The sequence below is a fragment of the Leucoraja erinacea genome, chromosome 4 (genome assembly GCF_028641065.1).
Source record: "Leucoraja erinacea ecotype New England chromosome 4, Leri_hhj_1, whole genome shotgun sequence".
In the NCBI taxonomy this organism is placed as follows: Eukaryota; Metazoa; Chordata; class Chondrichthyes; order Rajiformes; family Rajidae; genus Leucoraja; species Leucoraja erinaceus.
The window spans coordinates 11,435,714-11,450,655 of NC_073380.1; the positions used below are offsets into that span (position 1 = coordinate 11,435,714).

The window sequence follows — 14,942 nt, forward strand, 5'->3', positions numbered from 1 at the left end:
AGGAAGTTTTTGTGTGTTTTATGTACATTGTTTTAACAGCTGAAATGTTTTCTGTATAGATATGAGCATCATTTTCATTTATTATCTTGTTTACAGAGTACTATGTTCCCCTCAGCCAACCATGAACAATTCTACATTTCCTAGGACATCGTTTGTTTTGATTTGTCCTTTTCACACCTTTTCATTCTCTTTAGAATCATAGTCACAGGGTGATACAGTGTGGACACAGGCCCTTTGGCCGAACTTGCCCACACCGGCCAACATGTCCCAGCTACACTAGTCCCACCTGCCCGCGTTTGGTCCATATCCTTCCAAAGCTGTCCTATCAATATACCTGTCAAACTGTTTCCTGTTAATATCCTATTAAATGTTGGGATAGTCCCTGCATCTATTATCCCCTCTGGCAGCTTGTTCCAGACACACACCACCCTTGGTGTGAAAAAGTTACACCTCAGCTTCTTATAAATCTTTTCCCCTTCACCTTAAACCCATGTCCTCTGGTCCTCGATTCACCTACTTTGGGCAAGAGGATCTGTGCATCTATCCGATCTATTCCTCCCATGATTTTATGTACCTCAATAAGATCACCCCTCATCCTCCTGCGCTCCAAAGAATAGAGACCCAGCCTACCCAACCTCCGTCTATAGCTCAGACCCTCTAGCCCTAGAAACATCCTTGTAAACCTTAGCTGCACCCTTTCCAGCTTGGCAACATCTTTCCTATAACATGGTGCCCAGAACTGAGCATGATACTCTAAATGCGGCCTCCCCAATGTCTTATACAATTGCAACATGACCTCCCAACATCTATACTCAATGCTCTGACTGATGAAGGCCAATGTGCCAAACACCTTTTTGACCCCCAATCTACCTGCGCCCTACCATTCACTGTGTGGGTCCTGCCCATGTTAGACTTTCCAAAATGCAACAGCTCAGATTTCTCTGTATTAAATTCCATCAACCATTCCTCTGCCAATCGATCAAGATCCTGCTGCAATTTTTACCAACATTTTCACTATCTGCAAAACCACCCACTTTTGTATCATCTGCAAACTTGCTAATCTTGGCGTATATGTTCTCATCCTAATCATTGATATGGATGTCAAACAGTAATGGGCCCAGCACCGAACCTTGAGGCATCGGGTGGCACTGCGCATGGCAGCCTCGCCAGCAATCTATCATTTCACTCTTTTTGTTAATTTTAGTCTGTTTAAAAATATGTTTTTGGAGATTTTTATGGGGGGGGGAGGGGGTAACCGTTTCTCAGTCACTTCATGGTCGAGGATGCATCTATTCTCCGAGTCGCATCTTCGCCCCTCCCACCCCCCCTCCCTCGCAGCCTACCATCTGGATTGGTGCGGCCTTTCCTCCCGGACACCGACCAGAGCTTCAGCAGCGGCGCAGCACTGATTTGCCATCACGGAGCGTGACGATGCCTTACCGGGGATCGCCGTCTTGAAGCTTCGGAGTGTTGGGCCTGCTGCTTTAACATCGTGGAGCTGTGGTTTGCGGAGCTTCTAGCCGCGGGTGGTGCAGACTTTAACATCGCGGAGTCCGGGGATCCTTTGCCGAGGGTCGCCAGTGTTGGAGCTCGGCTTGTGGACTTTGGGAGTGCGGTCTCCGGTAAGAAGCGGCCGATTCGCAAACACCAAGCAGCTGAGAGTGTTCTTCCATTCCGACATCGGAGTTGCGATCATCCCGGCGAGAGGGCCTGAACATCGGGCCACCGTAGCGGCGACTGCGGAGGGCTCAAAGGCCCTGACCACGGGTGAACAACGAGGAAGATGACTGAACTTTGTTGCCTTCCCTCACAGTGGGGGGACGCTGATTCCGCTGTGTGGGGATGTTCATGTTAAATTCCATTATGTATTGTGTTATTTTTATTCATATGGCTGTATGGTATGGAGAGAAGGCAGGTACAGGATACTGAGTCAGCCATGATCATAATGAATGGCGGTGCAGGCTCGAAGGGCCGAATGGCCTACTCCTGCACCTATTGTCTATGTTTCTATGTAACTCAAATTGCACTGCACCAATTGGTGCATGTGACAATAAATGTAACTTGAACTTGAATTTGAACTTGAACACCACTAGTCACAGGCCTCCAGTCCGAGAAGTAACCTTCCACCATCACCCTCTGCTTCCTTCCATGAAGCCAATTTTTTGTCCATTCAGCCATCTCTCCTTGGATCCCACTTCTTTGTACCCTTCCATATCTCTAGTCTCCCTCTCTCCTCATTCTCAGTCTGAAGGAGTATCTTGACTCAAAATGTCACCCATTCCTTCTCTCCAGAGATGTTGCCTGTCCCGCTGAGTTACTCCAGCACCTTCTGATTGTTGTGTTGAGCAAGTCAGAATTTCAGTGTTCTGTTTGGGACAAATGACAATAAACCATGATTTAATATCTATCCAATCACATGAAATAGAAATAAACTAATGAACTTGTACACTTTGGTATTTGATAAATACTCTCCAATTGTTAACCATAATTTATTCTTTTTCGGTATTTTGGTATTTTAAGTGCACCCATGAAATTCTATTCAGATCCATTGAAATTTCTACCATCTCATTTTTGTTGTAAAGCTCTGTGAAGCAACTCAGACCATTCCCATTTGTTAAAAAATCGATGTAAATTCAATTTTTGTTCAATGAAATTCAGTCTGAAGAATGGTCTCAACCTGCAATGTATCCATGTCTTCCAGCCTTGAAATTGCCTTAACTGTGGAGTTACTCCAGCACTGCGTTTTTTTTTTTTGTTGCAAGCCAGCATCTGCAGTTCCTTGTGTCTATATCTTCCTTAACTCAATTTCCTGACTTTATATGCGCCAATCAGGGAAGGCCTAGAGTGGAGATGAAGTAGTTCCTCAAAAGGATGCAACAAAACGTTTGGCTTCATATATTGAAGAGGACATTGAAGAGAGTGTTAGGGGCGGCTCGGTGGTGCAACGGTAAAGTTGCTGCCTTAGTGCGCCGGGGACCCGGGTTCGATCCTGACTACGGGTGCTGTCTGTGCAGAGTTTGTACGTTCTCCCCATGACCTGAGAGGGTTTTCCCCGGTTTCCTCCCACACTCCCAAGACGAACAGGTTTGTAGGTTAATTGGCTTCGATAAAATTGTAAATTGTCCCCAGTGTGTAGGATACTGCTAGTGTGCGGGAATCGCTGGTCAGCGCGGACTCGGTGGGCCGAAGGGCCTGTTTCTCTAAACTAAACTAAACTAAACTAAACAAAGTGTGCAGATTTTGCATTAGGTGTAATGAGATGCAAGTGCAGCAGAATTTTCAAAATGCAGGATGCTTATACTGAGGATTTCTAAAAATATATCCGTGCACCTGCCATCAAATGATTAGTCAATCGCTATTTACAATTTTTAAATGGTATCCGAGTCCAAGATATGAACTAAAAATTGATTTTTTTCGACATTTGCTGGTTGGCGTTGAATATTCCTATATAGTGCTTAATGTCTCAGCCATGATTCCTGAACCATCACTTATCTCTGGAAATTGATTTCAGCATATCTTTATAAATGGAAACATGCGGACTTGAATTTATAAAGTCAAAGAATTTATGAAATGAATGAAAATTGTGGCAAATATATTTTTATGCTAATGTTACATTGATTGCATTTGCATTATTGAAAGAACCAGAACTGTTATTTAGTCTGAAAGTGATGTCTGACGTTGCTGTTCCTTCCTCCATTCCTAGTTTACGACCTTGGAATTACTTGAAGATTTGGGCACAAGAAATTTTACTCAACTGTAATTCCTTTAATAATTATGGAATTATGCAGTGGAAGTGTGTATATATTAAATACATTGCATATTTGCAAATGTTGGGATAGTCCATGCGTTTACATATATTCTCAAAGCATGAACTTGTGACCAATATTCTCAAACCATAATAGCTATGTGTAAACGCAGGAAGAAGTGGATTATTTATCAATGTTAATATTAACGATGAAAATTTAGACAAACAAGTATAATATTTAAATATAAATAGGAGGAGATGCAGAGGAGGTCCTGTGCTGTAATTGATTTGAGGTTGCCAGTTTAATAGGAGCTTGCAAGCAAGTCGGTGAGTTTAGTTTAGTTTAGTTTAGTTTAGTTTAGAGATACAACGCGAAAACAAGCCCTTCCGCCCACTGAGTATACCAACAATCAATCACTAGCACCAGCACCATCCTACAAACACTAGCACTATCCTACAAACTAGGTACAATTTATAATCTTTACCGAAGCCACTTAACCTGCACGTCTTTGTATCATGGGAGGAAACCAGAGAAAACGCACGCGGTCACAGAGAGAACGTACAAATTCCATACAGATAGCACCCATGGTCAGGATCGAGCCCGGGTCTCTAGTACTGTAAGGCAGCTCAGTGCAAGTTGTTGCAGTGCATGTTGTAGAAGATGTACACTGCAGTCACTGGGTAGACTGAAGTTCCTGTGTAATGTTACGTTTTTTTAAATATAGTTAGAGCAGTGCTTATCCAGGCAGAAATAAAACATTCCACACTTCTGTAACTTGTCTTGTCAATGACTGGGCGGCACGGTGGCGCAGCGGTAGAGTCACTGCCTTACAGAGCCAAAGACCTGGGTTTGATCCTGACTGCGTGCGTTGGCTGAACGGAGTTTGTACATTCTCCCTGTGACCGTGTGGATTTCCCCCCGATGCTCCGCTTTCCTCCCACACTCCAACGGCGTACAGGTTTGAAGGTTAATTGGCTTTGGTACAAATTGCAAATTGTCCCGAGTGTGTAGTGTGTGCTGGTGTAGCGGGGATGTCTGGTCGTCACGGACTCGGTGGGCCGAAGCGTCTGTTTTCGTACTGTATCTCTAAAGTAAACTAAACTTGCACTAAATTTTAGGAAATCGAGAAACGTTACTCACCACAAATGTTTTGCGATTTTCTCCAGAAATAGAAACAAAGAACTGCATGCTGGTTTACAAATGAAAAAGACATAAACTGCTGGAATAACAGGAGAGGGGTCTTGACCCGAAACATCACCTATCCATCTTCTCCAGAGATGCTGCCTGACCTGTTGAGTTATTCCAGCACTTTGTGTCTTTTTTGTCATTTACCCTCCTAGCCGAATGTATACGTTTATTGGCCAAGTATTCACATACAAGGAATTTCGCCTTGGTGCTCCGCCCACAAGTGACAACGTGATGTACAGTGATAGTTAGGAATGACACATAAAACATTAAACATTAATAATAAATGTGGCATGTCCAGTTAAATGTAGAGACAGTAATAGCTTTGTTGATGGAAACATCTTTGACTATCAAGAAGATGTGTTTGTCTCTTTATTGATGGCTACTGTCTTTCCACACAACTATTGCTGGCCACTTGTAGACCCTTCCTGTACATTAACCAGGTTTTGCTGTGAGTGAGTATGGACTGCCTCAATATTTTTGGAGCTGTGAACAATTTTAGGGCAGCACGGTGGCACAGCGGTAGAGTTGCTACCTTACAGCGCCAGAGATCCCGGTTCAATCCTGACCACGGGTGCTGTCTGTACAGAGTTTGTACATTCTTCCCGTGACCGTGTAGGTTTTCTCCGGATGTTCTGGTTTCATCCCACACTCCAAAGACCTAGAGATTTGTAGATTAATTCGTTTCTGTAAGTTGTCCCTAGTGTGTGGGATAGTACTATTGTACAGTTGATTTGTGGTCGGTGCAGACTCGGTGGGCTGAACAGCCTGTTTCCACGATTTATCTCTAAATTAAACTAAAACTAGAGTAAAATTACCAAGGTGACTATTGTGAGAAGATTCTGGGACACTGACAGAAGATTCTAAGACATTGGTTGAAAGGGAATGTTTGCTTATGTTAGGTGGTTACTCAATAAGACAAGAGATGGCTTCACAGGGAGAACGTACAAACTCCATACAGACAACTCCCACAGTCAGGATCAACCCTGGGTCTCTGGCGCTGTAAGGCAGCAACTCTACCACTGCGCCACTGTGCCTCCCATAGGTTGAGAAGCATATGGGCCAAAGGCAGGTGAGATTAGCTTAGATGGGACATCGTGGTCAGCATGGACAGGTTGAGCCAAAGGGCCTGTTTCCATGCAGTGTAGTACTATATGAATCTACTGGGATTCAAACTCTTATCCTTGCATCATTCAGGCTGCCTTCTTATATACTAGTAACATAATCATGATGCCACCTTATCTAAACATACGTAAAGCAACTTTCATTTCAAGTCAAGTCAAGAGAGTTTATTGTCATGTGTCCCAGATAGGACAATGAAATTCTTGCTTTGCTTCAGCACAACAGAATATAATAGGCATGAATACAGAACATATCAGTGAGTCCATATACCATTATATAAATATATACACACATCAATAAATAAGCAGATAAAGTGCAAATAAGCAGATAATGGCCTATTAACGTTCAGAGATTTGTCTCAGTTGAGTTTAATAGCCTGATGGCATTGGGGAAGCAGCTATTTCTGAACCTGGACGTTGCAGTCTTCAGGCTCCTGTACCTTCTACCTGAAGCTAGCTGGGAGATGAGTGTGTGGCCAGCATGGTGTGGGTCCTTGATGATGCTGCCAGCCTTTTTGAGGTAGCGACTATGACTACCTCATATCGTATTAATGCATTGTATTTTAGCCACATTTTTTTCTGGTAGTTGAAACTGAATGAAATAAAATGAATTTTACGCACAATTATGGGGCCTACCGATTTATATTGATTCTGTTGGAATCATTTCTGGTCTGAAAGTATATTGTCACATAATTCAATGAAATATGAGCACTTTAAAATGATGAACCCATTTATTCTGGTCCAGGCATGTATTTACAGCGTTATCTATTTCCATTATGAATTGTCAGTACCTTACTCATGAAAATGTCCTGTGGGACGGCTTGTCTGTGAGCTATTTCTGTTCGAAACAAGGGGCCGCAGATGCTGGTTAATATACAAAAGGACACAAAGTGCTGGAGTGATTCAACAAGTCAGGCAGCATCTCTGGAGAACATGGATTGGTGACATTTTGGGTTGAGACCCTTCTTCAGACTGAATCATTTCTGAAGAAAGGTCTCAACTCGAAACGCCACTGCTCCATGTTCTCCAGAGATGCCGCCCGACCTGCTGAGTTACTCCATCACTTTGTGTCCTTTTGTGTATTAATCAGCATCTGCAGTTCTTTGTTTGGTATAGTTTAGTTCAGATTAGAGATACAGCACGGAAAAAGGCCCTTCGGCCCACCGGGTCCGCAACGACCAGCGATCCCCGCGATCGCCAATCAACACAATCCTAGGGACAATTTTTACATTCACCAAGCCAATTAACCTACAAAACATGTGCATCTTTGGAGCAAGGGCGGAAAACCCGAGGGGGGGGGGGGGGGGGGTGGGCAGAGGGGGACACGTCCCCCCCATGTTTTGAGAGGTGGGCGACATCTCCGCCAGTTTAACCCGCCTGGGCTTGCGGGAAATATGGCCAGCGCAGAGAAGCAGTGCTGTTATCCCGCAGTCCAGACAGGGCTGCAGGTTAACCCGGTGAGACAGGCAGTTGAGCTGCATTTAGCGCTGGATTGAGCCTCCGAAGCCTCGCGCACGTGTGTGAGTGTGCGCATGCGCGCGTGACCGCCAAAAAATTGTGTCCCCCGTCCCCTCCATGTTTTGATAGTGAGTTCCGCTCCTGCTTTGGAGTGTCCTTTGTGGTGTAATTTTCAGCATCTCTGTTGCTATGTTTGCAACAAAGTGGGTATTTGGGTGACCAGAAACCTTGAATCATTTCCCTTTCAAAATACTGTGGTTATCTTTACTCATCTGGTGCCTATAGAAACCTCTGAGGAAATTTGTACAATCTCATATCACCTTTGTCGGATAGGTTTTTATCCTCCTACATATTTATGCAAGGTTATATCTCCTTGCATCACTTTTTATTGTTCAATCAACTACGCAAGTTCATTCCATCCATCTTAATTGGTTTATTTATAAATCAATTACAATTGGAGTTGTCATTTAACTGCTTAAATTAAAAAAAGATGAGAAGATTATAAACCTGCTACTCTAACATCTGTTGTGGTGACATTATTGGAATAGTGGCTAAACATTTTGAGAAGTTAGATGGAACTAAGATTATGGCTAAGGTCATAAGTGATAGGGGTAGAATTAGGCTATTTGGCCCATCAAGTCTAGTATGCCATTCAATCATGGCTGATCTATCTCTTTCTCCTAATCTTATTCCCCTGCCTTCTCCCCATCACCCCTGACACCTGTACTAATCAAGAATCTATCTATCTCTGCCTTAAAAACATCCGTAGCCTTTTGAGGCAAAGAATTCCACAGATTCACAGTATTGTGGCTAAGGATAATGGTATACCTTGAAAGGAGAACATACTATAATCATGATAGACACAAAGTGGTGGAGTAACTCAGCGGGTCAGGCAGCATCTCTGGAGAAAAGGCATCCTTTATCTCCAGAGATGCTGCCTGACCCACTGAGTTACTCCACCGCTTTGTGCCTATCTTCTGTATAAAAGTATTTGCAGTTCCTTTCCACGTACCATAACTATGAATGTTTGTTGAGAAATTTCAGTTGGCTTGTAAACTAATAAGGTCAAATTAATGCGGTACGGTGGCGTAGCGGTAGAGTTGCTGCCTTACAGCGTCAGGTCGCCGGGTCCGGGGTTCGATCCTGGCCACGGGTGCTGTCTGTACGGAGTTTGTATGTTCCCCCCGTCACCTCCCACACTCCAAAGACATACAGGTTTGTAGGTAAATTGGCTTGTTATAAATGTAAATTGTCCCCAGTGTGTGTAGGATAGTGTTAATGTACAAGGATCACTGGTCGGTGCGGACTCGTTGGGCCGAAGGGCCTGTTTCTGCTCTGTATCTCTAAGCTAAACTAAACTAAACTAAATTGGACTAAATGTTGAAGCAAAGAACTGCAGATGCTGGTTAATGCACAAACGGACACAGAATGCTGGAGTAACTCAGCAGGTCAGGCAGCATCTCCGGCGAACATTTATTAGTGACATTTCAACCCGAAACATCACCTATTCATGTTCTCCAGAGATGCTGCTTGATCTGCTGAGTTACGCCAGAATTTTGTGTCCTTTAAGCTCAAATGTATATTTCCAAGTTTCTGAGCTTATACAAGTCAAGAGTGTTTTATTGTCATATGTCACGAAATGGAACAATGACATTTTTACAACAAACCTTTCACACGGATATGTAAACATAATACTCTGTAAACACACAATAAACCACAAAAAGAGGTTCAATACACAAAAAAAGCAAAGAAACAATAATAGTGCAAAGCCAAATACAATGCCCCCAAGTCTGTTGTTCGGAGCTTAATTGGAGATTGTAGTGTTTAATAGCCTGGTGGTTGTTGACAAGAAGCTGCTCCTGAACCTGGATATTACAGTTCTCTCTAGAGACTTTAGACTTTAAAGATACAGAGCAGAAACAAGCCCTTTGATCGACCGAGACCACACCGACCAACGATCATCTTTAGTTTAGTTTAGTTTTAGAGATACAGGGCGGTAACAGGCCCTTCGGCCCAACGAGTCCATGCTGCGCGACGATCCCTGCACATTAACACACACTGGGAACAATTTTACATTTACACCAAGACAATTAACCTACAAACCTCTACGTATTTGGAGTGTGGGAGGAAACCGAAGATCTCGGAGAAAACCAACGCAGGTCACGGGTAGAATGTACAAACTCCATACAGACAGCACCAGTAGTCAGGATCGAACCCGGGACTCCGGTGCCGTAAACTCTATTGCTGCACCACAATGTCGTCCACTAGCACTATTCTACACATTAGAGACAATTTACAATTTTTACCAAAGCCAATCAACCTACAAACCTGTACGTCTTTGGAGAGTGGGAGGAAACCGGAGCACCCAGAGAAAACCCATGCGGTCACAGGGGGAAGCGGACAAACTCCATACGGATAGCACCCGTAGTCGGGATTGAACTCGGGTCGCTTGCTATGTAAGGCTGCGCCACTGTGCCTCCACCTACAGTACAGTACAGAATCTCCTATACTTCTTCCCAAAGGCAGGAGTGAACTGAGAGCATGGCCAATGTGGTGTGGGTCTCTGATGAAGCTGGCTCCCATTTTGAGGCAGGGATTGCTGTAGATTCCTTTGATGATAAATCCATATTGGCAGCCTGAAGAAATTTAAACACACTAATTTGAAAGTCTCTGCAGATGTCGGCAGTGCAGGAAGATATGCAAAGATTCCCAAATGTAACCAAAGATAGACACAACATGCTGGAGTAACTCAGCAGGACAGGCAGCATCTCTGTAGAAAAGGAATGGGTGACATTTCGGGACGAGACCCTTCTTCAGTCTGCCGAAATATCTCAACCTGAAACATCACCCATCCCTTCTCTCCAGAGATGCTGCCTGTCCCACTGAGTTACTTCAGGATTTTGTGTCTATATTCGATGTAAACCAGCATCTGCATTGCCTTTCTACACCTAAAGTGGCTGTCCCACTTGGGCGACCTAATTGGCGAGTTTAGAAGAATTTGAAAAAATGACATGTTGAAGACCTCCTTCGACCTCCTTCGACTCCTTCGACTATGTTGAAGACCAGCTTCGACTAGCTACGACTAGCTACGACTAACTTCAGGAAAATTAGACACCGAATAGTGGAGAGTGAAGACGACCTCCTTCGATCTCCTTCGACCTCCCTTCGACTATGATGAAAACTATCTACGACTACCTTCGACTACCCTCGATTACCTACGGCTAACATGCCGATCTACTACGACCTACTACGACTAAACCTACGAGTAAAAGAAGTATCGATTTTTTTTAATGGCGACCTTTTTTTACTCGCGGGCATTTTTCTAACATATCGAAAAAACCGCCGCGCCCTAACTGAGGCCTCGAGTATGCGGAGAACACTCTCGAGCATGAAGGAGAGTTACGAAGACCTCCTAGGACCTCGTGTCGACCATGCTGCGAGTATGAGTCGAGGGCAAACTCGCCAGAACTTGCGGATTAGGTCGCCCAAGTGGGACAGGCCCTTAATATAACCAGTTGTGTGGATAACCTTAAATTTGTGTGGAAAACATAACACCCAAGCAGAAAGTAAAAAAGACACATGTGTAGAACTGGAACACAGGGAAACTTAAGAAAATTAAAGGTATTCTGAAAATTCTTTGATTCTGGAGATCAATAAAAATATTTGGTGCATTGCAGCAAGGGTTTGGAATGATTGATAATATAATATAACCATATAACCATATAACAATTACAGCACGGAAACAGGCCATCTCGGCCCTACAAGTCCGTGCCAAACTTTTTTTTCCCTTAGTCCCACCTGCCTGCACTCATACCATAACCCTCCATTCCCTTCTCATCCATATGCGTATCCAATTTATTTTTAAATGATACCTACGAACCTGCCTCCACCACTTCCACTGGAAGCTCATTCCACACCGCTACCACTCTCTGAGTAAAGAAGTTCCCCCTCATGTTGCCCCTAAACGTCTGTCCCTTAATTCTGAAGTCATGTCCTCTTGTTTGAATCTTCCCTATTCTCAAAGGGAAAAGCTGATCCACATCAACTGTGTCTATCCCTCTCATCATTTTAAAGACCTCTATCAAGTCCCCCCTTAACCTTCTGCGCTCCAGAGAATAAAGACCTAACTTATTCAACTGTTAATAAGCTGTTCCTCATAAAAGAAAACAGACAGAATGATTTTTAGTGAATTATAACATCATCACACCTAATGAACACTTATTATGGGTTCCTTAAGGCATTCATATTGGATTTATATCTGCACCACAAGCTGATTGCCATTTATTTTCTCTTTTTTTAAAGCCAGGTCGTTTAAGATTCCACAAACATATAAGTTTGTTATTTGGTTCAGTGCTATTTCTGTGCAATCCCGTACAAATATATTGAAGTTATTATAAGCAGATAACTCGGATGTGTTTATGTCTTTTGCCTTCATGGGGCAATGGTTTCTGCTTACATCCGCCTGCCATGGCTGTTGTTTAGAAAATAAGTTGTTCAAGCAAAACGCTCCAATAACTGCATCTCCCTGCGCTGTGCATCCATTTTGTGAAAGAGGGCATCAAATGTGTGCACCCGGTGGAAACAGGGAGAATAAGTAACAGAGACATGCTTCAGCCTTCAAAATGAATCAGATAAACTCTTGAAAGAGAAAATAATATTCAGTGTGCAGGAACGAACTGCAGATTATGGTTTATACTGAAGATTTTATTCCTATTTGTCTGTCTGTCTGCCTGTCTGTCTGTCTGTCTATCTATCTATCTATCTATCTATCTATCTATCTATCTATCTATCTATCTATCTACCTACCTATCTATCTACCTATCTATCTACCTATCTATCTACCTATCTATCTACCTATCTCTACCTATCTATCTATTTCCATCTCTATCTCTATCTCTATCTATCACTATCTCTATCTATCACTATATCTATCTCTATCTATCTGTCTATCTATCTAGAAATAATGGAGGATATGAGGCAAACGCAGGCAGGTGGGACTAGTGTAGATGGGGCATGTTGGTTGTTGTGGTGGGCAAGTTGGGCTGAAATGGCCTGTTTCCATGCTGAATGATTGTATGACTAGATCTAGATTTAGGGCAGTCATGGTGGCGCAGCAGTAGAGTTGCTGCCATACGGCGAATGTAATGCCGGAGACCCAGGTTCGATCCTGACTACGGATGCTGTCTGTATGGAGTTTGTACGTTCTCCCCGTGACCTGCATGGGTTTTCTCCGAGATCTTTGGTTTCCTCCCACACTCCAAAAACGTACAGGTTTGTACCTTAATTGGATTGGTAAATGTAAAAAAATTGTCCCTAGTGGGTGCAGGATAGTGTTAATGTGCAGGGATCGCTGGCCGGCGTGGTCCCGGTGGGCCAAAGGGCCTGTTTCCGCGCTGTATCTCTAAACTAAACTAAACTAAAATCTCCAACAGTCTCTGTAGACCTGCACAATGGGACATGGGTTCCATGCAAAGATGAGTTTAGCTCTTGTACATTAACCAGATAGCATGGATTAAATGAACGCTCACATCGAAAACAGTGAAAAATATTTGCTTAGTGTCCCGACCTGAAACGTCAACCATCCATATTCTCCTGACCCGCTGAGTTACTCCAGCGCTTTGCGTCTTTTCTTTTTGCTTCTATGTTGACAGGATAAGTCATGGAGCAACCTGCTCTGAAAACAGAGTACACTTTAATAGAACAGTACAACACAGGAACTTCGGCCCACATTGTTTGTGTGGAAACATGATGCCAGGTTGTTTAGCAAAATGCTTCAGTTTTTGACTATTGAGTACAATATTTATATTGCACTTCAATAAATGATAACTGATAATTAAAAGGAATTTAAAAAAAATTGTGCAAGATAAACATTTGATCAAGCTGAGGTGTTTTACACGAATTGGAAAATATAGAGCACTATGGAAGTTGCCTGATGGGCCTGTCCCACTTAGGTTAATTGGTTTGGTAAATGTAAAAATGGTCTGACTTTTTAGGCGACTGCAGTCGCCACATGTTCGCGGGTGGTTGCCGGGGAGTCGCCTTCAAGGTCGTGAGGAGTTTCTGCATTCTGGGTACTAGTCGCGGCCTCATTTTGGTCACCGTGAATTTTTCAACATGTTGAAAAATTATGGGTGACTAGAATGAAGCCGTCATGGAGAGTAGCGAGAATTCTCGTGCCGTAGGTGGGTCGCCAGGTGGTCCTAGTGGGTTGCCAGGAGGTTGAAGGTTCTCGTAGGTTCTTGTAGGTTGTAGCCGGTGCTGACCAGTGAATTTCATTGGCTCATTGGGGAAAAAAACGTAAGCAGTGGTTTTCAGAACCAAGGAGAATCGACCGGTAACATTAAATATGCGCCGAGCTTCACAGCCGTGTATCTCTGGCTTCTTAAAAGTTGGTTCCACTACCCCCTTCTCCCCCCTTCCCCCCCCCCTTTTAAAGAACTTACCGTGCACTCTGCATTCGCCATCTTTTTACAGCGCCAACCTTCCTGTTCTGTTTCACCTTGGCTTTGCACCGTGTTCATTTTTTAGACACAGCTCCCCCCGCTTGCCCTGTCCCCTGCCTGCATAACGGGCTGGTGAAGGAAACGATGTGTTTGTGTGTGTGTGTTCCACTCTGACAGTCTCTGGCAGTCCGCTGAAAAATCGCCTAAGTGGGACAGGCCCATGAGGATGCATGTTCCTGACATTTTCTGCTGCCTTTGTCCCTTCCTTATTACATCTGTTACTGTTGCCACTCATGTTTCAGCATACTGTTATCTCGCATTGGTTTGAATATAATCTGAAATAATCCAAAGTACATCTATATCTTCTAGAGTGGAAAAGTAGAACTTGTTATTCTGCGGCATAATATTAAAGCTTATTTTCCCTTTTTCAGGAGTGGTTATGACTTTGACTACGATTATTACAGAGATGATTTCTACAGTCGGTATGTATTTTTACTCATCTTCAGTGCAAAATATTTCATTATTGCAATTGCTTTGTATGTTATGAATTTCTAATTGAACAATAATTTGGAGGTGGCTTGGTGGCACAGCAGTAGACTTGCTGCCTAATGGGCCTGTCCCACTTAGGCAACTTTTTAGGCGACTGCAGGAGACTATGCAGTCGCCACATGTTCGTGGGTGGTTGCCGGGGAGTCGCCTTCATGGCCGTGAGGAGTTCCCGCATTCTGGGAACTAGTCGCGGCCTCATTATGGTCGCCGAGAATTTTTCAACATGTTGAAAAATTAGAAATGAAACCGCCATGGAGAGTAGCGAGAATTCTCGAGCCGTAGGTGGGTCGCCAGAAGGTCCTAATGGATTGCCAGGAGGTCCAAGGTTCTCGGAAGTTCTCGTAGGTTGTAGCCGGTGCTGACTGGTGAATTTCATTGGCTCATTGGGGGAAAAATAGGTAAGCAGTAGTTTTCAGAACCAAGGATAACCGACCGGTAAT

General features: G+C 43.6%; 1 protein-coding gene across 2 annotated transcripts in view; it reads left to right on the forward strand.

Moving 5' to 3' along the window:
* Positions 1 to 14,942, forward strand: part of LOC129696145 (RNA-binding Raly-like protein) — a 772,459-nt gene that overhangs the window by 669,660 nt on the left and 87,857 nt on the right. For both annotated transcript variants that reach the window (XM_055633661.1, XM_055633662.1), the window contains one exon: positions 14,385 to 14,435. In XM_055633661.1, coding sequence (XP_055489636.1) covers positions 14,385 to 14,435 — 51 coding nt within the window. The remainder of the gene's footprint in view (positions 1 to 14,384; positions 14,436 to 14,942) is intronic.